The sequence below is a fragment of the Podarcis cretensis genome (genome assembly GCF_951804945.1).
Source record: "Podarcis cretensis genome assembly, chromosome: 13".
Lineage (NCBI taxonomy): Eukaryota > Metazoa > Chordata > Lepidosauria > Squamata > Lacertidae > Podarcis > Podarcis cretensis.
The window spans coordinates 38,959,386-38,984,831 of record NC_137182.1 but is presented as its reverse complement, the minus strand read 5'-3'; the positions used below and the strand labels follow the sequence as shown (position 1 = coordinate 38,984,831).

The window sequence follows — 25,446 nt, the reverse complement described above, 5'->3', positions numbered from 1 at the left end:
TTCCCAAACTGGTGGAGCATCGGAGTGGGGTCGATTTACTGCCCTTTCACAATTTATAATGAAATGGTAGATGAGCACAACCACCAAATCGTTGACTAGGAGAAAACACAACATCTGCAGAATTAAGGATATGTAAATTAAATTTTTAAAATTTCCAAAACCGTATGGGTACTTGGACAAAGGGGAAGTTATATCACTCACAATGAATGATGTCACAGAAAGCAGCCAATCGGTGCTCTTGAGAAGCGGACAATCACCTTCATGCAGCCTTGAGGGCTACAGTGCATACAGGTGCAACAAATGGGATCTAAATGTGTATTACCACCCACACTCCAAAGCAATGTTTGTGCATAAATGTCCTGTGTCTGGAGACATGGCTCCAAGTGTGATCTGATCATGCAGATATCCCAAGAGCCAAGGACAAAAGAGGGGGTGTTGCCTACACCCCTAGTCATGCAAATGAAGGGGACAACCAGAGCTCACCCCTCTCCGACCCCACCCCTGCTTGGTATGCAATTGTCTCATTAATTAAAATTCTCCGCAGGCTGCATTGTTTGCTTACAGGGGAGGGCGATTCCTCTAAGCTACCTTGGCAGCCAGACTCCTAACAGGTGCTTTGCAAATAAGCAATCCCTGGGCTTCCGGGATCGGTGAGCTGCTTCTACTCTCCACCTGGCAACAAGCGCAGGAAGGGCAGCTGCTGAAGACAACTCCATAAGTCGGTGTGGACAGAGAGAGAGTGTGTGTGTTGGGCATTCCATGGCTACCCTCTGAGCACAGTCCTGGATACAGCATCTCATGAGGAAGAGCAATAAACAGGGGACTTAAAAGAGGATATACACCCGGAACTCCTAAGCAAGCAGGTATGCGGTGTGAAAAAGGAAGAATGAACTGGATAGTTTAGCGAGGTCTCCTAGAAGAAAGGGTGGGTGGAGAGCATGAGGTTTTTGCTTGTTACTCCTTCGCAAAGGAGCTGGTGCCTGCTGTGTTGGTAAAGGCAAAAAACAACAACGCCTAAGCAACGTGGGGGAGTAGCAATTAAGTTAGGTCTCATGCGTTTTTGGAGAAGGGAGGTTTGAGTCCTACAGAGTTAAGGTGAGGAAGGAAGGATTGAAGAACATAGGCTGCTGGAGAGGAAAATTATGTGACCCAGTTGTAAAATAGGTTGGGGACCCTGTACCTTTAATAGCTGTATCAAAGTTGTGTTGCTGGCCTTCTCTGCAATTGTAAACGGCATCTATGCTACAACTTCTTATAATCTGTCACCCTAGGGGGAGGCTTTTTAATGGATTAGAATCACAGCTTCCCCCCTCCCTGCCTTTCCCCATTTGCTTGGGTGGCTCTTGTGCTTTTAAAGCTGGCAGAAATTCAACAGGTTGGGCAAACTTTCCCTATCGCTGCATCAGTTCCTGTCACAGACATTTAGAGACAGATTATGAGAAAACTCCTGACTGAAAAGTGTGGCATCTCTAAAGCGGGTGGGCATAGTCCAGGGTTTTCTCTGGAAATGAATGGGTGGAATGGGAACATGACTCCAAGATGGTTTGATGGCCTTACGATTTTATTTTTTAAAATCATCCTGACTTACGGCTCCTTAATTAATATTTATTTTATCATTACTTTCATATCACAACTTTCCTCCAAGGAGCTAAAAAGTGGTGTGCCAAGTTCTCCCCAACCTAATTTCACCCTCCCAACAACCCTGTGAGGTAGGAGAAGCTGAGAGATGGTGGCTGGCCCCATGTCAGCAACTGAGTTTCATGGCTGAGTGGGCATTTGAACCCTGGCCTTCCAGATTGTAGCCCAGCAGTCTAACCACTGCACTGTATGTTACACCCTCCTCTCTTTGTAGAGGACCCAAGAGTCTCTGCTTCCTTTGGTTTCTATATAGCCCTCTATCTCACCATAAAGGTAGGGTTCTAAATAAACAACGTAATATAATCTTATCTGCAATTTCCTGTGTGGCACCTAATGTACCTGGCAGGCTTGGGTTGGACAGGCAGTGAAACAGGAGTGGCTGTTTTCTCAAGGAAGTCCACCACAATCTTGTAAAGTACTATTTCCTTCACTCTTCTGGAGAAACACGAGCAGAACAATCTCATTATACTATTCCTCCACTCTTCTTGTATGCTTTAGGAACTGTGGCTGTACAAAGGGATGGCCCCCGATTCAACCGAGGAGATGCACCTGCAGCTGTGAAAGGACACCCTTCTTTAAACTGGTGGCTTCCTAGTCACCTCCCTGGGAAAGCAATTCCCACCCACTGCATAACAGGAAAATCAGCCTGCAGAAGATATGTACAGTTGTGAACCTGTCACACATCTGAATGGCTGAGATCTAAGAAGCTGAGCAGGTAAAAAGAGGACACGTGCTCCTGTTCATTGGATGGAAATCCCAGTGCTGAATCTTGAAAGCTGATTGGCTAAGAAGAATCGGCAACCTTAAACTCTTCCTTGGATAAAAGGAGGAAAGATTTCATAATGCTAATTCACCAGTCAGCATGGATGCACTGTTCATCCTCATAGGCTAAGAACAGAATATTATTTCACTGGTTGATTGGCTGGAGAGTCTGGCCGGCATGGGATTTTAATTTCTTCTTCATTCATTGGGTCTGCTTAAGGCACTTGTTCCAGGAACTGACAGACTGCCATTGACCAAGGACTGTGGGAATTTCCACCTTTGGGGTGACCTAGACCCTCAAAGCTGACACATTATTTGCTTTAGCCAAGTACTTCCCACTGCTCAATCACTTAAGGAAAGTAATAAAGCCAGAGACATTTCCCAGTTGTTTATTCACAGAAAATAGCCATAATCCTAGCAGATAACTGGTGCAGAATATTCTCATTGCCTAGGTGAGGATAACTTCTGACTTCTGGCCCGTAACAGAAGACGAAACTTCTCACCAGAAACAACTGGCTCTAGGAAAGTTGGAACTCTTTGATTAATCATTTTGAGATGTTTCTACACTCTCACACAGCCATTTTCTGCAAGTGTGGGAAAGTGTCTGCAAGTGGAAGGACGAGTAGTGGTTTTTCCAAATGAACTTCTGGGAAGAAGGTTTTGGCTTTGTGAATGTGTAGGAGGTGTATTTCCTTTTTGTAAAAAAAAAAAAAATCATCTGAAGCTGCAAAAAAGAGGATTGCACAGACTGGCAGAAGACGTCAGAGAAAGAGCTACTGTTCTCGAGATGTGCCTTGAAAGGTTACCTGGCAAGACAAGATAATATTATGCCGGTTGATGCACAGTTTCACAAACTCAACAAGAGAACCTAGGAGATTTATGCTCTTGGATGCTGTTTTTTAAACCCAATAGGCTCAACCCCCAGTCAGAGAGCCCAGCTTGTATTATTCTCACTGTTCTAACCTTCTAGACCTCCCTGCCCACCCAAGTGTCACACAGCTTGCTGGTTCCCTTTAGTCTTTGCCTACTAAGCAAGAGTTTCCTCCTGCCCCACATTCTGCTAATCTCGTCATCCCCCATAAAGATTGCAGAGTCCAGTTGCATACAAGAGAGCTGATAGCCCAACTAGAGATTTGTTCCATAGGCTCTTAGTTTCAAATGAATTTCCCATAATTTCCACCAGTGGGAATGAAGACAATTCACAAACTGAAGTGGGTGACAGCTCTAGTAGATTATTTTTGTTTGTAAATGTCCTGTGTAAAGGTGGCACAACCTTGAATTATGATTCAAGGGGATGCTAGAGTAACAGGCAAACAGTTGTGTGGCCACCAGCTCTAGCACTGGTTAGTAACAACTGGTACTTTGGGCATTTGTTTTGTATTTTACGGCTGTTCCCCATCCACCCCCGGACATATTTTTTGAGCAGTGATTACCAGGATAACTACCGTTACTCATACCTTTGGACGTAGATCATATTGTGTTTAGGGTTAAAAGGGTTTTAGAATCAAATTATACTCTTCGTGAGGCTGAGATCTGGAATCTAGAGGCACCAACTCTATTTTGACACGTACCATGAAAACGGGTTGCCTATATGATAGTTCCCATGAATGTAAATAGAGAGCAGGTGATAAGGAGTTATGGATGTGGTAAACTGAGATGCAGTGTCAACGTTAGGCTTATCTGGACAAGGGGTGGAAGGAGGTCCTGAGTCCTGGTATCCAGCATTAGAATAATCCAGTGTGCCATCAGGGTTTAGAAAGTGAAACTAAGGCGCTTAGGTCACCTGAAAACGGTGAAAGTTATGGTTGAACTAGCCACTGGGGCTGTCCCATGAACAATGATCATTCTTATTTCTATGCCCTTAACAGCTGCAGAGGCTAAAATCCACACACAGAAGTTCTGTTAAAGAGGCAGGAACAGGGCACGCTTTTTCTTTTTCGACATGACAGAAGAATTTTAGGTTAAGGATGCAAGATTATATGGCTGCTTACCCAGAGGGTTTGGAAAGGCCCGCTCTGGTTACAGGGTAGAGTTGTGGGTACTGTATAATTGAATGCCCTTTCCCCAAAGGCCATGGCAGGTTCCCAGGTCCTCTGCTTGGAGAGCGAAGAGCCGTATGCTAAAGTAACGGAATCGAACCCTGAATTTTATTATTGTGAGGGTCAGCGGGTAGCTCTCGAAGCGTTGCTCGCTAAAGGCGAAGAGGCGTTTAAGGAGTGCATCTCCCAGGAAAAGCTGCGCCCCTTTCTGTCAGATGGAGAGCTGCAGGAACTGAAGGCAGCTGCAGAAGACTCGCGGGCTCCCTCGCCAGGTGGAACTGGCAATGGTGGCCACGGGGGCAAGGGATCAAGCCTCAGCTACTGGCCTGGACGTTCGGACGAGCCTACTCCAGAGCTGGAGCTAGGGTGGCCGGAGAACAGCGTTTGGAAAGGGATTACCCGTGTGGAGGTCTATACCCACCCACCAGGAGAGGGAGCGCCCCACATCAAGGAGCTGGTGCGAAGATACATCCAGCAAGCCAACAAGGTACTGAGGAAAGGTAGCAGCATCCTTCTAGATGTTGTGGATATGGAGGAGAATAGCCACATTAGCCAAAGGTGCATTTCTAAAACATACATTTCCACATAATTACCGTACTTCACAACAACCCCCGCTTTCTTTCTCTTTTTCTCTCTCATCTCTCTCAAAACTGCCCCCCTATCTTGTGAGTGTGATATGTGATCCACAGTGAAAAAGGATCAAAAACAGTGGCACAAATAGTATTGATTCTCAGTGTGCTTCAAGGAAGCTCTATCTCTGGGAAATGAAATTAAAACACCACCACTTGGGAGAACTTTTCTGCTGCAGCTCAGTTGAGCAGATGCAGACTGTGATCCTATAATCACTAACCTGGGAGTAAGCAGCACTGAACTTGGTAAAGTTACTTTCCAAACAGAAACATACATGATTTTGCTCTAAATTCCACTCCACTCCACCTCTAGAGAGTTTCCTCAAAGCATGCTGAGAGCCATTTTTGTCTGTGCAGGGGTTTGTTTATTTATTGTCATCATTCCTATGTTTGTGTTCCCCCTTCACAAAGTGGAGGGAAATTCAGAGCATTTTTACCCTAATCAATTTCCTTGGAAGTGAGAGGATGGGAGATTTATGGTGCTCTGTACTGGTGTATTTACAGATTTACAGGTTCAGCAAGTAGGACAGAGGTGAGAAGCAAACATGCAGTCCATGTTAGTATTATAATCACGTCTAAGTATTGCTTTCCAGCTACACACACACACACACACACACACACACACACACAGAGCATCAATTTCAGTACCAACATACTACCACCCAAATTAAGAAATCTCATTAAATACAAAAATAAAATCTATACAAGGTTAAAATGGCAGTTTAGTGAAAGAAAATATATTTTTGTTTTTAGATGCAAGATGGGGAACCTGTTGACCTCCAGATGGTAATGGACCACAACTCCCATCAGCCCTGGTCATTAGCCATGTTGACTTGGGCTGATGGAAGCTGGAGTCAAAAAACACCTGCAGGGCCAGATTCCCCAACACTGCTTTAGGCAATGTACATATATGTTGCAGCAGGCACCATCTTAAAAGAGATATTCTCTCCTGTGTGAGAGTGAAGAGGGGAATGCTTTTTAATATATGCATCTGATCGATCCATCACTTAAGGGTTGCAACACCAGTACAAATGGACGTAACTGGCATTCCAGATGCTTGAATTAACCATTTTCTTTGTAAGCCCGCCTTGGAAAGAAATCTCAAATTTCCTTATTCAGTAAGCAACCAGAAGGGAGGCTCACGAGGGAGGGGGAAGACTCAGAACAAAAGCCAGCGATATATTTGCTCATTCAACAGTAAGGATGCAAATCGAGTCACTGTGCATACAATGCACACACCTGACCTGGCTCTCATCACTGTTGATTTGGGGATATTTAATTCTGAAAGCAAAATTGCATGACTTCTGTCTAGTTATATATCCCACAAGCCAAACTGTTTGTCCTCCAGGTGATTGCCATTGTCATGGATGTTTTCACGGACCCCGACATCCTCTTAGATCTGTATGATGCAGCGCTCAGGCGCCGAGTCCCTGTCTACATCATTCTCAGCAGAGAGCATCTTGCCTCCTTCCTCACCATGGCTGAGAAAACGTGCCTTAATGTCCGTCACACAGAGGTGAGATGGGGAGGGCTTTGGTTCTGTGCAGGTCTCTCCACCCCCAGAGGCAGAGGCAGCTGCATCTCAGTTGACTCTCACCTCCTGTGCTTTCCAAAAAACAAGGAATCACTAGCAGACTTTGCTAAAATAATAGGGGCAAAGGTTGGTTTGTGGTGCCTTTGGAATGAGGTCCCCAAGGAGGTGCATCAGAAGGGATACCGCCATTATTATTTAGATACACAGTGCAAACCTGTATAGTCTACTCAGAAGTGAGACACGCAGAATTCAATGGGACATGCTCTTAGGTAACTGGGTACAGAATTGCAGCCTCAAAAGAAGCAGCAGCTGCAAAGCAGGTATTTTTTAATTGGTTTGGGGGGAATTCTAGGACCAGTTCCTTACTCAAGTTGGGTTTTTGTAAGTGGGATGCAAGCATTCCTTTTGCCCAGAAGTAGTGCAGGAAAACAGTGGAAGATAGGGGTGCCTGGCGTGCTCTGGTCCATGGGGTCACAAAGAGTCGGACACGACTGAACAATGAAGTGCAGGGGAAATGTAGTGGCTGTTTCTATATAATTGTTCAACCCCTTTTTAGAATCTGAGAGTCCGAGTCATCCGGGGTTGCACTTTTCAAAGCAGACAGCAGAAGCAGGTCACAGGGACCGTGAAGGAGAAATTTGTCCTGGTTGATGGGGAAGTCGTGATCACTGGCAGTTACAGGTAAGGAGTTCTCCTTACCTCTTCTTAAAGAGCATTTTTGCAGTGCGTGAGCTGCTGCAAATGGAGCAAAGCTTTAAAGAGTCACACCTGCACTCTTTGATACTCAGGGTGCCTCTGGACCCATGTGGGACTCAGAGGCACTTTGGAGAAGGGATGGGGGAGGGAATTTGATTCAGTTTGCATTGAAAGTCAAACTTACCTAATTTGCCCTTACCAAAACACAGGCAGCCTTCAAAATTCACACTCCTCTGAATTTTCTCCAGAGAGTAACGTATACAAAATTTGCACATTGTACTGCAAGGTGTGTAGATAAATGCAGTCGTTTGGGGAAATAAGATATAAAAATGCATTACATTAGGCAAAACTTTTTTGCAAAAATGTGTACATCAGGCAAAATTGCATACAAAAATGTGTATATTGAGATAAATTTGCATTTAAATTCTAATGAATCTTCATAAGGGCTTTAATAAACATAAACATAATAAGCTGTTGTAAACTAAGAGGCTGACAGATTCACCCATCCCCACTCTGAGAAGCTAAAGTTGGCAGCTGCAGCTCCATTTGCAGAAGTGAGCCTGCTATAGAAAATGCATGGAAGGGACTGAAGGCTACTTTGGCACTGTTGCTTGGGAAAGGGAAGGGGCTACAAGGTCCTGCACCTATGCCTGCTGGTTTGGCCTTAGTGGCTGCACTGGAGAAAGTGTCCCCATCATGCCTCTGGAGTGAGGAACCTTTGGCCCTCCAGAAGTTCCTGAACTACTGCTCCATTGGTTATGCTTGCTAAGGCTGATGGGAGTTGTATGTGGAGGGCCAAAGGTTTCCTACGCCTGCTCTGAGTGTATTACTCCAAGATTGGAAGCTGCCTGAGACCATGTTTTGGCTTCCACACTTTGCCTCTTTCAAGTTAAGGGGACCCACAGAGTACATCTTGTCCATGGGCCCTTAAAATCTGGAGCTGGCATGGATGTTGCACCCTCCCCCATTTCTTTCCTGGAATAATTGCATCTCATTCTATTTTCATGCTACATACTCAGCTCCTGATCCCCCTATAATTACTCACAGTGAAGACTGCCAGACTCGGTAGAAAACTAGAGTTACCACCTTTTGTAGAGGCAGCCTCTGTGTCTTTAACGAGCCACATGACAGGCAAGAATACAACAAGCGATGCTTTTTGACAGCACACTGCTGGGGAACGCTGCCTCTGTTCCGTTTCTGCCTGTCATACACATGTTTAATGTGTTAAAGAGCCTCTCTTTGCATGGCAGAAAAGATGGCATCCCATATAGGAGATGGATCTCTGTGACTACAACCTCCCACACGAGGGGTTGATGCATGTCTTGGGGCACGAAATACCTGCCACCGACAAAGCGTCCTTCTCTCAGGGACTTCAAATTACATCATATGATTTATTGTTTGTTTCAGTGAAACTTTAGTATTTGTTTTGATGTGACTGGAAATACGGCCTTTTCTGCTTTAGTTCTCAGTTGTCAGCAGAGAGAGCCTGTGACGGTGCTGAAATTCAGCTGGATTTGGGCCAGGGATTTGGGATTATTACTTGACAGGACTCCTTCCTAATTGGTTCCAGGACTTGCTGGCATCCATTAGCAGATTTCCTAGAGAGTGACAACTCAGCCATAGTTCAGTCTTTAGTTTCAGCAGAAACTGATTCATTTCCTAGTTTCTTCCACATTCCACTCAGCTCTAAACCACAGATGGTGCTTAAGAGCCCTAAGAGCCCAGGAATTAAGTCACTGTATCTCATTTCTCAAGGACACAGTGGTGGCTGCTGCCCATTGGAGCTGGTTGTGCAGAAGGCAAGGAGGCCAGCAGCAGGTGGCGGCAGAGCCAGCAACAAGCAGAGCAAAATGATTCTAGCTTTGCTGAATTTAGGTAAAACGAGGAGGAGGGCGGGATGCGGGTGGCGCTGTGGGTTAAACCACAGAGCCTAGGACTTGCTGATCAGAAGGTCGGCGGTTTGAATCCCCGCGATGGGGTGAGCTCCCGGTGCTCAGTCCCTGCTCCTGCCAACCTAGCAGTTCCAAAGCACGTCAAAGTGACAAAGTGCAAGTAGTTAAATACGTACCACTCTGGTTCGCCAGAAGCGGCTTAGTCATGCTGGCCACATGACCTGGAAGCTGTACACCGGCTCCCTTGGCCAGTAAAAGGGAGCCAGTAAAGCGAGATGAGCGCCGCAACCCCAGAGTTGGTCACAACTGGACCTAATGGTCAGGGGTCCCTTTACCTTTTACTAAAGAGGAGGAAGCTGACAGTCAGGACCAACATCTGGGGTTGTTGTATATAGGCAGGCAGACAGCGGGGAACTGGCTGAGGGGGAGGCTGAGGTTGGTGAAGCAGTACCACATTTGCCCTACACTGCTGCCTGGTCTTCCATGTATGGTGATACTTCCGCAATGTGTTGTTCTCCTTCCTTCTGTAACGTCATCAAAGTGATGTCACTACCTATGACCACCTATAAACTGGAAGTCCTCCATGGAATCTGCCAATGAGCTTTTGGCATCCATTGTGATGCTGTTGCTTAAGCAGCCATCAAATTCTGCTAGGCTGATGCCCAACATTCATTCTATCCCTTGAGTGGGTCAGAGTTGCAGGGCTGGTGATTTATTGGTACCACGTGCTTTGTAGACAGAGAAACACAAGAGTTAGGACCTGGTTTTGGAGCTTTGTGTACTGAGTTACTGAAGCTCAAAAAAAAACCCATCTGACACTGACTTTCTGGGAATCCCATGCAGATCAAGCAAAATATTTGTTTTGAAGCTGCAGGGCATGGAGTATATCCACTGGAGGCCAGACAGTCATAAGGACTTTTGAGTTGTGCGTTCATCCGTGAGGACTTACATTTCTGGAACTAGGAGATCTAAAGCTGTCTCTGTGATTTGCTCCTGGAAAGAAAGCTGCTATTTGGGAAGCACAGACTGATCTGACATTGTAGCTCATTTCCAAAGCTAAGTAAGCTTCCTCTTCCTCTGTGTAAGATTCCTGTATCTCAAGAAAAGCCAGATCTACAAAATGTAAGGAATCTGGTTTAGTGATGAATAAAGTCAAGCTGGGTAGTAGTACTATTGGTTTTTGAAAACCACATGGTAGAGGAAACCTGGGTTAAGAGCTTCCTTTGAAAGAAGAGAAAGCTGGGATCCAACCTGTTGAAAAAACAAGTTTCTGCGTTTCAGAAAACCTGCAGCCACCAGCTGAGAATTTTTTTCTTTTCTGGGACCAGGAAATCAAGACGATTCATTTTACTGGAAAACAGGGCTTGAAAAACAAGACAACTCTACTTCTGAATTCTCTGAAGCCACAAAAAAGAGAGGTGGAGAAATAAAATAAAAACAGCTGGTGGAGAGGATTTTAGAAAGTCACGAGCATCTTCTAATTCTGTTACTTAGGAAAGAACTCTCTTATTCTCAAGCGGCAAGTGATGAAGCATTCTGTGCACTTGGGCCTTGTATACCTTCTGGTCTGTGTGCTGCCCTCCATATTTTCCAAGGAATGCTACTTTTGTGACATCACTGCCTCAGCCAAATGCCCAGCCACCAAGATGAGTTGTGCCGAAGATGAAGACTGCTTTGTGGGTCAAGGAGCTGCTTTGGGGGTATCAATGATCCAAAACAAGGGTTGTACTCGCTCCATCAACTGTGGCAAAGAGCAACCTGTTGCCCACATGGGGGTAACCTACAGTTTGGTCACCAACTGCTGCCAGGGGAATTTGTGCAATGCAGCTCAGTTCCTGAAAGCCCCTCCTCTTTTCCTCCAGCTTGCCCTCCCCGCCATTGTTGTGCTGGGTCTCCTCTGACTTTGCAAGCAATAAAATCCTTCACACACTTTTGAATGTTGAGTCCTTGTGCCTGTGGTATGATGGTGTGTCCCAACCCAGAAATGGCTGCATCTAGGCAGTTGTGTGAAAAATAATGGCGTATCTCACGCTGCTCCCTTAGACTAATAATTCAGCAGCACTATTGGGATGCCAAAAAGAGTTACCCGAGAATTCTCTAGCATAGCACAATTCATCCTGAACATGTAGATACCATGTTTATGGCTCGGTCCTCTGTGTCCATTAAGACATCACAGTTTGTTCCCTGTGGTGGCTGCAGCAGATTGCTGTGTGGAACGATGCCACCTCTGCAGTCTCCCAAGTTCAGGCACAATTTCTCCTCGTCGCTTTTTGATGGCAATGAATCACGCAGCCTGCAATATAATCCTAATTCTCTGCTTCCCAGAGTTTGGCTTGGTGGATTTATCCTCTGTCCTACCAGCTGCATGCTTCTTCCTCCCTGGGTTCAGTTTTGCACCCTGAACCTCTTTGTATGCAGCCTTCCATGAGGGTCTGATTGAGGTCTGCGCATCTCAAAAGAAGGAGAAAGTCCCTTGCTTTTTAGAATACATGGGATTTGAGTACCACATGGGGCAGGGTCTCTCAGGAGACATACATGTGTGCAACTCTAATTCTTATGTGAGCAGATGGCAAGACAACAGTGAAAAGTTTGCCTTTTTAAAATAATATTTTATTGGTTTTCCAAAAATACAACAATACAAAAACAATACAAAAACAAAGAAAAACAAATTGACTTCCCTCTAGTCCCTTATTTGTCAACATGCTGCATGTCTATTATTAAATTATAGCATATTTAAATCACTATTATCCATTCATTGTAAAATTACAAGTACTTTTTAAACCCTGCTAATGAATAAACCTGTGTACAATGCTTCTGTATATATGCAATAAACTAAAGAAGATTAGCAAGTTAAATAATGGAATATGCTGAAATGGCAAAACGGACAATGACATTAAGAAGCAGAGACGACAATTAATGGAAAAGCTTGCCTTATAAACACGTCCAGCCCATTGGTTCATCCAGCTCAGCTGCTTTACAACATTTCAGGCACAAGACTTTTCTATCGCTTGCTACCTGGTTCTTCAAACAGATATACTGAAGCTGGCCCAACAGGTCTTCTGCTTGCTGTTTCTGATAAATTTACTGTTCTTGTCCAAAATTTTACCTGTGCTGAAGGTAATTAACTTCAATCTCTGGGCACAACTGGATCATACTAAGAAAACACACAACTGCATTTTAAGTTGGCGCCTGTCACTCACATGGGTCCACTCCACACTAGCACCTCAGAATTGAAGATAAAGTTTTGGGCATGCATCAGGGAGCACCGCACACAATACACCCTTTGGGAAATTAATTGAGATGCAAAGATAAGTGTGAAAGGCCAGGATCAAGTTACATAGAAAAGGTGCAGAGTCCCCACCCCATTTCATGGGCAGTTTAACAATGAGTTGGATAAACAATGAGATGTGTGGTTGGTTTTTAGTTAATCTTTCCTAAGGACCAAAGACAATCCTTCCCGGATCAGACGAAAGGTGTGTCTGATCTCGCATCCCATTTCCCACAGTGGCAAGTCAAACCCTTCTGGGAAGCCTGGCAACCCATTATGAAGGCTACAGCCCTCACCTGTTTCCCCCCAAGCAGATTGAAAGCCCTACTTCCTCTGAACACTGAGGTTCTATTCAGCTATGGCTGCTAATAATTCTGGTAGACTTTTTCTCCATGAATTTATCAAATGCAGGGTGGGGAAGAAGAAGTGACCTTCCAAACTGTTGCTGGACTACGATTCCTGGATTTTTTGGGAGGCCACAGTGAGAACTGGATGCTGGACCAGATGGGCCATTGTCCCATTCTATGTTCCCATCATCCTGGACCACTGGCCATTTGGGCTGAGGCTGATGGGACTTTGAGTCCAACAATATCTGGAGGGCCACAGGACTGCGCTTTGTTTTAAAGCCATCTGAGCTAATAGCCATCACTGCATGCTATGGCACTGAATTCTACAAATTAATTGTGCATACTTATGCCTGTCTGTCTTGAATCTACTTCTCATTCATTTCACTGGGTGACTGAGTCCTAGCATCACGAGAGAGGGAGAAAAATTCTTACCCACACTATACATAATTTTGAAAATCTCTGCTATGTTCCTCTTACAGATAGGTAGCCGTGTTGGTCTGCCATAGTCAAAACAAAATAAATTTTTTTTTTCTTCCAGTAGCACCTTAAAGACCAACTAGGTTAGTACTTGGTATGAGCTTTCGTGTGCATGCACACTTCTTCAGATACACTGAAACAGAAGTCACCAGACCCTTCTATATAGTGAGAAGGTGGGGAGGGGTATTACTCAGAAGGGTGGTGGGATTGGGTGATTGGCAGATAGCTGTGATGAGCCTGCTGACGACTCTTAAGACTGCAATAGGTCTTACAGGAAAAAGCAAGGGGTGAGAAGGTGAAAAATGGCTTTGTCATGTATAATGAGATAAGAATCCAATGTCTTTGTTCAGACCAGGTTCCTCTTAGTTACCTTTTTCTAACCTCTCTTTTTCTAACTTCTCATTTCTAACCATCTTTTTTTTAATCTCTGTATTGCTAGCTATAGCTCTTTGTAGCACTGAGGTTCAGTATAGCAAAATCAATGCAGTGTCATGGCTGGAAAGCTGGGTTTGGATGTGGGAAAAACATGTCTAAGATATTCCCATTTGGCCATGAAGCTCATGGCTTGGCAGGCTGATACCTAAGCCTAATCTACCTCACAGGTTGTTTTGAAGATAAAATGAGGAATTTCTCTGTATGTTGTCACAATACTTTAGAAGCATTTTGCCTCCTAAACAGTGTTACTGAAACCATTACAGACCACAGTTGAGTTGGGGTGCGGAACATGTTTGAATGCTAAAATATCTCTCTGTAGAAAACCAGCATGTCAGGAAAGAGAGGCTGCAACCCTTCTCCCTGACATCTACTTTCCATGTCCTGTTATTGTTTTATTATATAGAGCTTTCAGTTCTGAGGTAGCTGGTACAGTCCAGAAACTGTTTTCTCACGTTATAAGTTAGAGTGGTGCTAGCATCTTCCTATCCCTTACAAGTGTTCTGGGCCTAGATGCAAAAGGCCTTTCGCTTCATAAATTTGCTACAGGGCGATGACAAGCATGTGCAAAGTCAAGCACCTCTTGAATCCAGTCAGATGATCAGGCAACTTTCGCCAACATCCTAGTACCACACATTCCTAGCTGGCTGCATGGAACACAGTAAAATAATTGGCCTCTGTACTTTCTACAGGGGTTTTTTAAGCATGCTACAGTATCCAATAGCCCTGCCCATTGATCTGTTTGCCCCACATATAAAAGTGGCCAACATCCAGATTATCTTCACTACAAACTTCAACTGGCTGAACAGTCATTAGTTCTCCTTGAGGAACTGTAAGGCATTGGGGGTGGGGCGGAGATTTTCAGCACCTGCAAACTACAATACCCAGAATTTTGTGGGGTAAGCGATGAGAGTTAAACTGGCATGAAACTGAGAAATCCTGAGATGTAGATATGCCCTTAGGGCACTTCTAGTTTGGTCACACATGTCCCCCCAAAGAGAGAAAATGCAACACTAAAAAAGAAAGCATATCATATGCAAATGTATAAATTTAGAGGCAAATTTAGAAATAATTACTGTAATTAAGACAAAAATACAGTGGTATCTTGGTTTATGAACTTAATCCATTCCGGAAGTCCGTTCTTAAAGCATTCTTAAACCAAGGCGTGCTTTCCATAGCAGTAGGGGACCCAATTTACAAATGGAACACACTCAACAGGAAGCGGAACATGTTCTGCTTTCAAGTTGAAATTCACAAACCAAAACACCTACTTCTGGATTTGCAGCATTCTTAATCCGAGCTGTTCATAAACTAAGCTGTTCTTACACCAAGGTACCACTGTACAACACATCTCCTTGTACAGTAGTAGGGACGACTGAGCAGGGTTGCTAAAACTGTGGATGAAAGACTTCAAGGCCCCTCCTGCTCTCCCTTCTTAGGGTTCTTTCTCCTTAAACCAGACTTACATCAGACAGCACTTCAAGCAGAGGACTTACCTCTGTACACAGCAGGACACAGAGCCACCCTAGCTTCCAGACTGAGCTCAAATAGCATTGTTATACAATGGCCCCGGGGGTCTGTCCAAGCCGCAAGTCTCTTGTGCTGAGGTCTGGCTTTCCTCCCCATTTCCCCTTTCTACCTGCCATTCTACCTGCCCTCTTGATTTGCCCAGGGGCATTCATTTTAGCTGCAGTACACACAGAAGCAACCTTCTTGCCAATCGATTGCAGGTGAGGCCAAGCATTCAGTGCACACACTGAGGTCAGAAAATCCTGTTGCTAGCTCATAGCTCAGACAGCCAGAGCTTGTTTTTCTCCCTCTGAAAGACAGCCTAAATTACCATATATAAATCAGCATACGCAAATTTGCATCAGAGACCTGTTTCCCAGGTCTTTCAAGGACCTAGAAATGTCCTTGTTGAGTTCCACATGGATATAAAGTAAGCATGGCTTGTCCATTATTGTGTCATTGGAATCTCAGCTTTTTGGATTTTCTTATATTCATGATTCCACACAAAGAGACAGTAGTTGCCCAAAATGTACATGATCAGTGTTCGAAACTCCCGTTGTTCTAGGTGCATTTTGTGGCAGGGAATTTCATTAGCACGAGCAGTTTCTGAGTTCTGGGCACAGTACTGCGCCTATGATTTCAGACTGAAACTGCCAGGTGGAAGGAAAGGAAGACCTTTTTCTGCCTCTCCACTTCCAGCTACTCTCTGAAGACTGGAGAAAAGACCCTCTTAAGAATATTAGGGGGTGGGCAGGGGAAGGACTGGAGCATGTGAAAAATGAACATAATATTTTAGCTGCAGTTCATTCATTTTCAGCTTTTTATTCTTGCTATAAAAAAGCGCGCCTAGACATTTCGTTGTTGTGCCCATAACCTAGTTTTAAGGGGCCATTTAGCTCCAGGCTTCTATATCTCAGTTTCTAACACTGCACATGATCCATGGCTAAAACCCCTTTCCTATCTCCCCCCCCCCACAAACCCCTTTCTTCTCAACAGCTTCACGTGGACAGATGCTCGCTTGAACCGCCAGCTGGTCACTCAGCTTACAGGAGAAGTGACAGGGGCATTTGACCGGGAGTTCCGCATCTTATATGCTGCCTCTTGTCCCCTGCCAGCCCTAGAAATTTCACCTAGACTCCAGCCTGCTTCAAGCCTGGCTCCATTACCAAGTACCAATGGGCCAGATATCACTCCGTACGTCAGTGTCCTGGATGGGGTGCAACTGTCCAACCGCATTGCAGAGCGACGCTCCGTGGCCCCTCAACCCGTGGCCAAGAGCCATGCTGGAGAATGGGAGTTAGTATTGGCCTCCCCTGCTACGGCAGAAGACCCTGTGCTACCCACTCCACCTCCAGAGGTGTCTATTCGAAACAAACTGGCAGCATGGCGTGGCACAGACCTTTCAGGAGGGGGCCTGCATGGATCCCCCGATGGGCAGAATGCTCTTAGCGATATACTTAAGAGCGTACATCGGACTCGGCGTTCAGCAGCCAAGACTACAGGGGCTCGTGCTAGTAAGTCCCTGTGGGACCTCAGCCAGATCTCTGGAACCAGCACAACAGGAAGGGGATGGAATGGGATAGACTCAGCAGAAGAAGCTAAGGTAAGCCTCACCTATATTTTCCAACTCTAGGACCCGGTACATTCTAGAGTGGCCACATATCTTGGGAGGGAAACCCTGCCACTACTATAAAGCTGTCCATTATACTGTTACACATTACCCCAACTGGCCAGTGGCAAGAAACTCCACGGGCTCCAAGCGCTTTCCCCAGGCTTCAGTTTCCTTGGAATGGAGGTCGGGAGAGACTATGGTGCCTTTGGGGTATGTGGTTTTATTTACACATATATACAACCTGAGCAAAGGATGGAGGGGCTTGCAGAACCCACACCCCAACTGATCCTTCTTCTCCTTTAGGTTAGTAGGGTAACCAAGCCCAGCACAGAGCAGTCTTGTGTCTGTATTCCCAGCTTCCAGCATCAGCCCAACTCACACACAACAACAACCTCCCTCTCATACACAGAAAAGGGTCACCCATTTGTCTCTAAAGTAACAACAACAACAATTTTATTATTTATACCCTGCCCATCTGGTTTCCCCAGCCACTCTGGGCAGCTTACAGAATATATAAAACATAATAAAGCATCAAACATTTAAAAACAGAGCACTGCAGCCATGCGAGAGGGGCCTCATAGCTGACTGGGGATTTGAAGCCAGGTCTCTCTGTCTGATCCTCTGTCTGCTTCACCACACCATTTCTCCCCTGGATACAAGACAGAAACAAGACAGGAGATTAGGGTTCTTTGGGAAGTGGATGTCCTGTGCATTAGAGGAAAGGATCCTGGGATCCTTTAACCCTCTTAAAATAAAAACACCAGAAGTATATCCTGGAACCCTTGAATAAGAAGAGAGTGTTTCTAGGCATGTGCAGAGTGTGTTTATTGTATCATTGCATATCATCAGCCAGCCTTCCTTTGTGTAAGGTTAGGGGTCAAGTCTTTCCACACTTGAGCCTTCTCATCTTAGAAACGGAACAATGCACAGCCCCATTCATGCTCCAAACCAATTATTTCCAAGTTCCTTTCCTAAGAACCCAGTCTCCATCCCACAGTACATCCAATTCTCATCTACACCATCTTTCCTGTTCTGTGTCCCAAGAGATATCTGAAGTGTAGTCCACATTTGATAGTGGGCACTGTCATTGCTTAAGGCCCCACAGCGCAGTATTATTGCAGTTGTATTGTACGTTCTCCACCACCTGTCCTTTTGATGGCTGGACAGGCTTTGCACCCCAACCCCCCAACCCCAACCATCTAATAAAAATCTGCCTTGCCTATGTGGCACTTGAAACAGAGGGCTGGCATGCGACTCACAAGTAGGTATCCCGGACTAACACATCAAGTGGTATTGTTTATAAACTGCATTTATATCCCACTTCTTTTTCAAAGATCAAGACGACGCATGTGGTTTTCCTCCTCCTCACTTAATCCTCACAACAACCCTGCAGGGTAGGTTAGGCTGAGAGGCAGTGACCAGCCCAAGGTCACCCAAGCGAGCTTCACAGCCAAGCAGGTCCTAGTCCAACACTTTAACCACTATACCACACTGGTAGGCTTGCATGCCTACTCAATAAGGGACTGCCTTGAGTTGCCCCCACCCCGTCTTTCAAATTAAGAGACTGGAGCTCTTCCTTGTAAGCAGATCTACTCCTAAAGCAGCCGGGTAAGAAGCCATAGTAATTAGGCAGGTGCCTGATCCCTCTTGCATGTTGCTTCACAAGAAGGGGAAAATACAAGAGGGCAATGAGCCTGGCGGCAGCCCAAATCCATTTCAGCCAGATCCTTTTTTCCGGCAGACCTATTTTTAGATGTCGCAACAAACTTCTCTGTTGCCACATGCATTTCATGACTTTTTACTGTGAGTAACCTTCACATTCCGTTCAGAACCCAGCCTGGCTAGCGACTGGCTCTCAACAGCAGGAACAAGAGGGCAGTACATACAATGGCCGCTATGGTCTTTGTTCTAGCTGGCCCTCTAAATGCATGTTTGCACCTACAGCAGCATTACATGGCAGAGGGTCTCTCGGGGAGAGACTTGGTGGGGTCGGTGCCAGGGGAACTTAGATCTCTCCCCCCCCCTTGTTGATTATCCTGAGTCTCTTCCTTTTTTCTCCAGATCTGTTCTAAGATTAGGGATAAACACAGCTGTGGGGAGGGGAGAATAACCTGGGGGAGGGGTTGTGGGGGGAGGAGTAAGCACCTTTCTCTTACCTGCCCATTTGTCTCTCCAACCCCCACCTGACCAGACAATTATATGCTTGCAGGTCTGCCTGCAAGACTTTCACTTGGGGGCAACACAGCAAAACCCAGACACCTGCCCCCCATGTTAACAGCCACTGTGGAAAGATGCAGGAACCAATTACCAGAGGGAGATTTGGTTTTCCCTCCCCAGTGTTTCTTTCTGTGAGAAAAAATGCATTTGGTTTTCAAGACATTCCTTTTGCTGTGCAGTCTAAACTCTGACTCCCTCGCGAATCAACATTTCGGTAGTAATTTAGGTTTCCATGGGAACAAAAGAATTCAATATTCTCTGATCCTGCTTTGTGCTGCAGGAGGTCAAAGTGTACATTTCTGTAAATCCACGCCCTGGAAAAAGCCGTGATGATCGCTTCTAGTCACTTTGGGGACTCGAGCACTGTTTTCCCCGTGAAGTCTGGGTGGTTTTAAAACAAAAAAAAGTTTTTGTTCTCCATCAATTCCAGATGTTTTGTTCTCCATCAATTCCAGCACTCAACATTCCCTCAGACATTCCAGTTGCTACAGAAACCAGTTCCTGATCTTGAGTCTTGGTTACTGTGGGAACCAACTTGTTCTGTCTCGCCCTGCAACCTCCCTCCCCCCCCCCCCAAATCTTCCCATGGCTGGGTAGGATCAATATTTTGATTTCCAATCACAAAGGGGTGTTGAATATATAAATTTAAAGGTACCAAATAAGGTTGAAAAATTATAAATAATACTGTTCCCTTAAAACAAAGCAAACCCAGTCATTTCATTTACAGGATAGTGAGGATATCAATTCCCTTACATGAGAGCATTTTTATGTTGTCAGAACACCCCTGAGGTTACACTTTGTCACAGAAAAATAAATTATGCATGTCCCTACTTCCTAACCAAAATCAAGTTTCTGAAGAGGCCAGCAGCCTAGTAGGTACTTGGTGATTGTGTAAGGACAGAGCCAGGGTGCTTGAAAAGAGCCCTAAAAGGTTATGACTTCCCCAAGGCCTACCTGTAAGCCTCTGGCTGAGATGGGACTTTGTCCTTAGCATGTCACATACATTTTTGTAATCAGTGCAATAGCCCTGAAATGATGGGCCAGTAGCATCCTTAGATTGCAGGGATTGGGGTGGGGCTGAGTGGGGTTTGCCAGAGCCACTTGATGAGGCCATACTTGAAAGTGGGGCCTTCCGGAATCATGGCTCAACCTCTGCACCACAATTACAGGACTCAGGGAAGGGCAGCTGTTTTATTTGACAGAATTCGTGACTTTAACAGCTGGCCAACAGGTGGTTAAAAACAAGGTGTGGCGTAGCTTTAACAATGCGTGGCCTGTTAAAAATATGGCAACCTTAGATTTCAGTCCCACACACAGACCAAACACTAGCTCCTAGCACTTTCTGGTGGCCAGAGAAGTGGCAGATATCATCTTGGTACTGTTAAAGAGAGAAGAGTGGCAGGCAGACTAATCTGACCCACAAACCTTGTTGAAAAGGAAATGCCTGGTTATTATATGATGACAGATTATACTCCATAATGAGAGTGGGTAATGGGCATTTACTGCCTTGAGTACTAAATTGTGTTGAGCAGACCCTGCTGGTGGTACCCAGACCTCAGCTCCTATGTCCCTGTTTTCATAGGGTGCCTGGTTGCCACCAGCAACAGCTGGGCACAGGACAGGAGGCAGGTCCTAGAGCAGAAAATTCGAGGAAGCATTAGGCCTACCTCTGGAGTTTTTTGACAAATTAGATTAATACAAAACTCTGCTTCCTTTGGCTTTGAGCTTGGGTGAACTGCTGTAGACAGCACCTTCGGTCAATATTGATCAAGGCTACACCTATGATAGGGAGGGAGAACTCTAGAATGACGAGCCTTAGAAGCATGAAGGTCCCTCTGTACTTATCAGCTAGGTTCCTCCCTCCTATACCCTGAATGTTTTTATGCAGGGCAGCCAGCCATTGAACAGGTAAGGCTTTCGCCATGCCTTGTACCAGGAACTGTTAAGGCACAGTCACCTTGTCATGAAAAAAAGAAGGTGCTCTCCTCCACTTGAACTTCACACTACTTGTAGATATAGTTCTTTTAGGTGCAGTAGTATGTTTGAAATCATGCTTTTATAATGTTACATCTTGTAACTTTAATAGCTTTAATATTAAATGCTTTGGAGAGAGAGTCATGAAAGGAGCATAACAATATTGAAAATACAAATTTATCCTCCCCATTCCCCCACAGCTTCCTCATCTACCACAAATTCGCTTCCTCTTTCCTGCAGCTATTGTGCCTAGCAGTCTCCACAGGGAATCTAGGAACATCAGCACCATAAATGTTAGAACTCTGCCTCAAATTCAGGATTCTCATAGGCAGTGATTAAATTTCTAAGTAGAGAAGAGTTAGGGTTTAACATACCTGGAAGCCAAACAGGGTGAAACAGAAGCCCTGCCCTCAACTTAGGATCTGTAGATGCAGGTGGTAGTGGGAGAAATTACTTTGTACATGCTCAGAAGCTGCATCTTTCTACTATTTCACATAGTTCAGAACAGATACAGGGGTGGAGGGACTCCTTGGTAAGACCTGGTTGTAATTCATGTGGGTTGCCAAGATGTTCATTTCATTTGTATCAGCAAGTATATTTTTGAAGGTTGTGGAGAACAACATGAAAGAACCTAGGCCATGTTGCAAACCCAGGTGCTCTTAACAATAAGAACTAGAAATCTATGTCTGAAGAGGAGTTCTACAATGCATGGCAAGTACTGCCTATTTTACTTATACATGAGCTTGCGCACATATCACACTGGTTCTCAAGTCTGAGGTGTTGTTTTTTTCCAACCTTTCCACAGAAATGGGGTTACCAGGACACACCAGCAAGAGAGCTGATGAAACAGCGAGGGACTGGCTATGCCCCAGAAGAACCAAGGATGCCCGTTTACCTGGCACCTGGGCGTATGACCCCTTCCTCTGGCTACTTGCCTCTAGGAAGACTACAAGGACAGCTGTATCATAATCCTGCCAGTACAGGTCTATCCCGGGCTTGGCCACACCCAGGACAATTCCAGTACGGCCATCAGCTACGATACTGAAACCTCTCTAAAAATCTCAGGGCAGGAAAAAAAAATACTGAGAGGATAATCTGGAACAGACTGGAATATTTCCTAGAGGAACAACAGTTTATAGAGAGATTATTCATGTGACAGGACAGAATAGTCAGGGATGGCTGTAAGACTGGTTTCTAGCTTTTAATAAAATATACTGGGAGACTTTTCTATCTGATGAACACCGACCCCAGTGAACTGCAGAATGAGATCCTAAACTGTGACAAGCATGTTTTAGTGAGATTTTAAGTTTCATCTGCCAATGAGGGAAGCCAAACACTTTTCCTTCAATGCAACTACACTAGAGCAATTCAAGTTTGTGTAGGATGAACTGGGAACAAGCAGGAGGTTTGTAAACTTACACTGATGAGCTGCTCAAGGGATGCTGGGTACAGCTACTGAGACACTAAAGAATATATAAACGGTTATACTAGCAGAATCTGGAATTACATTTCTCCAGCCCTCAAATCAATGTTTGTAAAAATAGAAGACATTCATACAGAACAGTTCGTGCTGTGGTTTTTTTTTCTTAAATTGAACCATAGACACTATTACAAAAAATCTCCTTCCATGATCAAAATACAGTATTTCGGCATTGGATCAAAGCAGCCTGCAGAAAATGCTTTGACGTTTAAGAGGTTAGACTAATTGCACTGAACCCCACTGGTTTGGTAAAGGGAAGAGTTTAGAAAGGAAGAGTGACTGTTCCAAGGTTTATACACACCCAGAGGTTTTGACCCAGGGCAGATGATAAACAGCATGCAAAAGACATCTTCTGTAAAGTAAAGTAAGGCAAGGAAATCCTTCCCTCCCTCATTGGATCTAGAAAAAGGAAATGGAAATTAAAAGAGGGAACTGGAAAGAGATTCACACATGCTTGAAGCTAAGCTACAAAAAGGGAGAACAGGCACAACCCAGATGATTTATTGAAGGCCGGTCCATCTGTGACTATTACCCATTTGTTCAAAGGCTCCAGTGTTCTGCCACTGCAGTGTCCTAAAGCAAGTGGGAAGAGATGCCCGAGACTCATTGACAAAGGGAAAAAATAACATACTGTTGCATCATAGAACAATTTATCAGCATGGATTGAAGTGAATTATGGTTGCTAGGATCCAGATTCAAGAGAGCTCTCATCTCTTCAGTTGTTGTGGAGAAGGGAAAATTCCAGCAAGGTGCAGATTCTCCAGTTGCTTCGGCTATGCTGATAGTGGAAGAGCAGCTTGAGGCAGCAAAATATTCGCTCTTGTGCCCCTTTTAAGGGCAGGCGAGTCCTTTGAGGGCCTGGATCTTGTATCCTGCAGGTAGAACCCCCAGCTTCATATTTGTCAGGAAATCAAGATGCCAATAAGAATCTCAGGGTTTGTTTACACTGGACTTGCACCCGTCTCTGTACTAATGGAGAGCCTCCCACATAATGCTATCCTGCATCCGCCCCCTTTAAATGCAGGGTTTTTTGATCCTGGCTGTTTTGGACTTTGCAAGGAACACACACACACACACACACACACACAACCTTCCTGCCTGTCTCCCCTCTAAGACAACACTGGGATGGGAAGGGTCTCATCTAGATGCCCCTCCCATTATTGGGGAGAAAGGCACGTACAAGTCCACATTTTTTGCGGCAGTGTGGCCCAGTCCCAGGATTTCAGAAGCCTTCTTTCAAAGAAATGTCTGCATCAAAGGGAAAGCAGTTCTCCAGCACTTAAGATGCAGCATATTTTATCATGCAACACGTCTACCCCATCCCATCACTGCACCAATTCGAGTATTTAGTGCAGTTCAGACTGTGGCTGCACAAATCTATTGGCTAGTACCTATGATTGCATCACTAATCAGAGACACTATCTTCCCCCACCCTTTTGATAAAGCCAATAGCCCCGAGGGAAGATGCCTACCAGCTGCATTCTAAGTGTTCCTTACAAAGTAGCACAAATTACACAGGCTTTCACAATTTAAGTTATCTTCCTTTCCCTTACTGTTAAATAAATGTTTGGTGTGCTCCAGTGCTGGGAATCCATTTCCAAAGCTCCTTTAAATACTTTCCTCCATTAGCTATTAACACCAGGCATAAAAGCACTAGGTTATTAAGATGCCAAAGAAATGGGGGGGGGAGGGGTTTACACACAAAAATATGGAAGTTGCTCCCTCTAGAGGTTTGATCCCTAAAGGCACCTCTTTTCAAGACCAACAACTCCCAAGTCTGACGAATCAAGGTAGTAATGCAGGGCACCCAATGCACTCACTTTTTTTTTTTTTTTTTGAGAAGCTGGTTATAATGAAACCAGCACCGTTCAACAAAGTCCACCTGATGCTGGAATCCAGTTTCTTTCACGGCATCAGGATCCTTGCAAAGGCAAAGCAGAACTCGTTACGGTTCTTGCAGTGCCACACAGTTCCTTGCTTGCTGTGTTTGCAGGCTGATAGGACAAATGATAAGGACCAGCTATAAAAGGGAGGGGCAGAAGACAACACACTCAAGATATCCAAGGGCCATAAAACAGAAATCCAAAGATAGGAAGCTACCTTCAGACTAGTGATCCACCCGCGTAGGAAGCTGCTTTTTATACCAGCTCCCTCGGCCAGTAAAACGAGATGAGCGCCGCAACCCCAGAGTCATCCGCGACTGGACCTAATGGTCAGGTGTCCCTTTACCTTTAGAACAGGACTGTCTACCTGAGACCTTCTGCATGTAAAATGTGTGCTGTGATGCTGTGTTGCAACCATTCCTCTTTGAGGATGCACTATATCCTTTAAACCAGAACAGCCATTCAACACAGAATGAGATGGTATAATTTTCTGGACTACATCAGTTCAGACTGCAGGTGGGGGAGGACCAAATTTCAACGCTCCCCTTGCATTAAAAAAATAATAATTCATGTTTGTGTATATATGTATATACACTGTTTCTCCCTCCAGTGATAGCTTAACTACATCAAGAAGAATAACCAGAATTCTGTCACCTCCTTCTGTAACTCTCAAAACATTGCCAGCTCAACCGAGAGCCATGCAGCAAACAAGGCCAACCGTGAGGTGGAAGTTTTAGAAGTCAACACCAAGTAGCGCTGGGAATGTCCCCTGACTGAAACATGGACAGCAACTATTAGTCAGTGCAGGTAATGCTGAGCTGGGTGGACCAAAGGTCTGGTTCTGTTTAAGGCAGCTTCCTTCCTGGGGGACAGTGAAGCCTTGCCTCCTGACAACTATGCACATACTAAACGTTTAAAGGACATTTGGCACACATTCTTTCCCTCAAATAATTCTGTGCACTCTAGTTTGCCCCTCTGAGTTACAATTCCCAGAAACCCTTAGCAAACTACAGTGCCCAGAATTATTTGAGGGAAAGAATGTGCTTCGAAAGCACTT

At 45.0% G+C, this 25,446-nt stretch overlaps 2 protein-coding genes across 8 annotated transcripts in view; one reads left to right on the top strand and one right to left on the bottom strand.

Annotated features, from left to right (window-relative positions):
• Positions 1–587: 587 nt before the first annotated feature.
• On the top strand, positions 588–22,587 carry FAM83E (family with sequence similarity 83 member E). Its single transcript, XM_079950754.1, has 7 exons — positions 588–863; positions 2,137–2,353; positions 4,471–4,926; positions 6,417–6,584; positions 7,159–7,283; positions 16,220–16,826; positions 21,832–22,587. Exons 3-7 carry the CDS (start codon positions 4,474–4,476, stop codon positions 22,069–22,071), a joined length of 1,593 nt encoding a protein of 530 aa, XP_079806880.1. The 5' UTR covers positions 588–863; positions 2,137–2,353; positions 4,471–4,473; the 3' UTR covers positions 22,072–22,587.
• LOC307201494 (T-cell-interacting, activating receptor on myeloid cells protein 1-like) overlaps positions 17,062–25,446 on the bottom strand; it is a 24,829-nt gene continuing 16,444 nt past the window's right edge. For 3 of the 7 annotated variants that reach the window (XR_013832734.1, XR_013832735.1, XR_013832736.1), the window contains exon 4: positions 17,304–17,484. Coding sequence is in view for 1 of the 7 variants with exons in the window: in XM_079950758.1 (XP_079806884.1) it covers positions 17,338–17,484; positions 22,808–22,905 (245 nt within the window). In the remaining 6 variants the exon portion in view is untranslated. The other 4 variants (XR_013832731.1, XM_079950758.1, XR_013832732.1 and 1 more) reach the window with 4 other exon arrangements.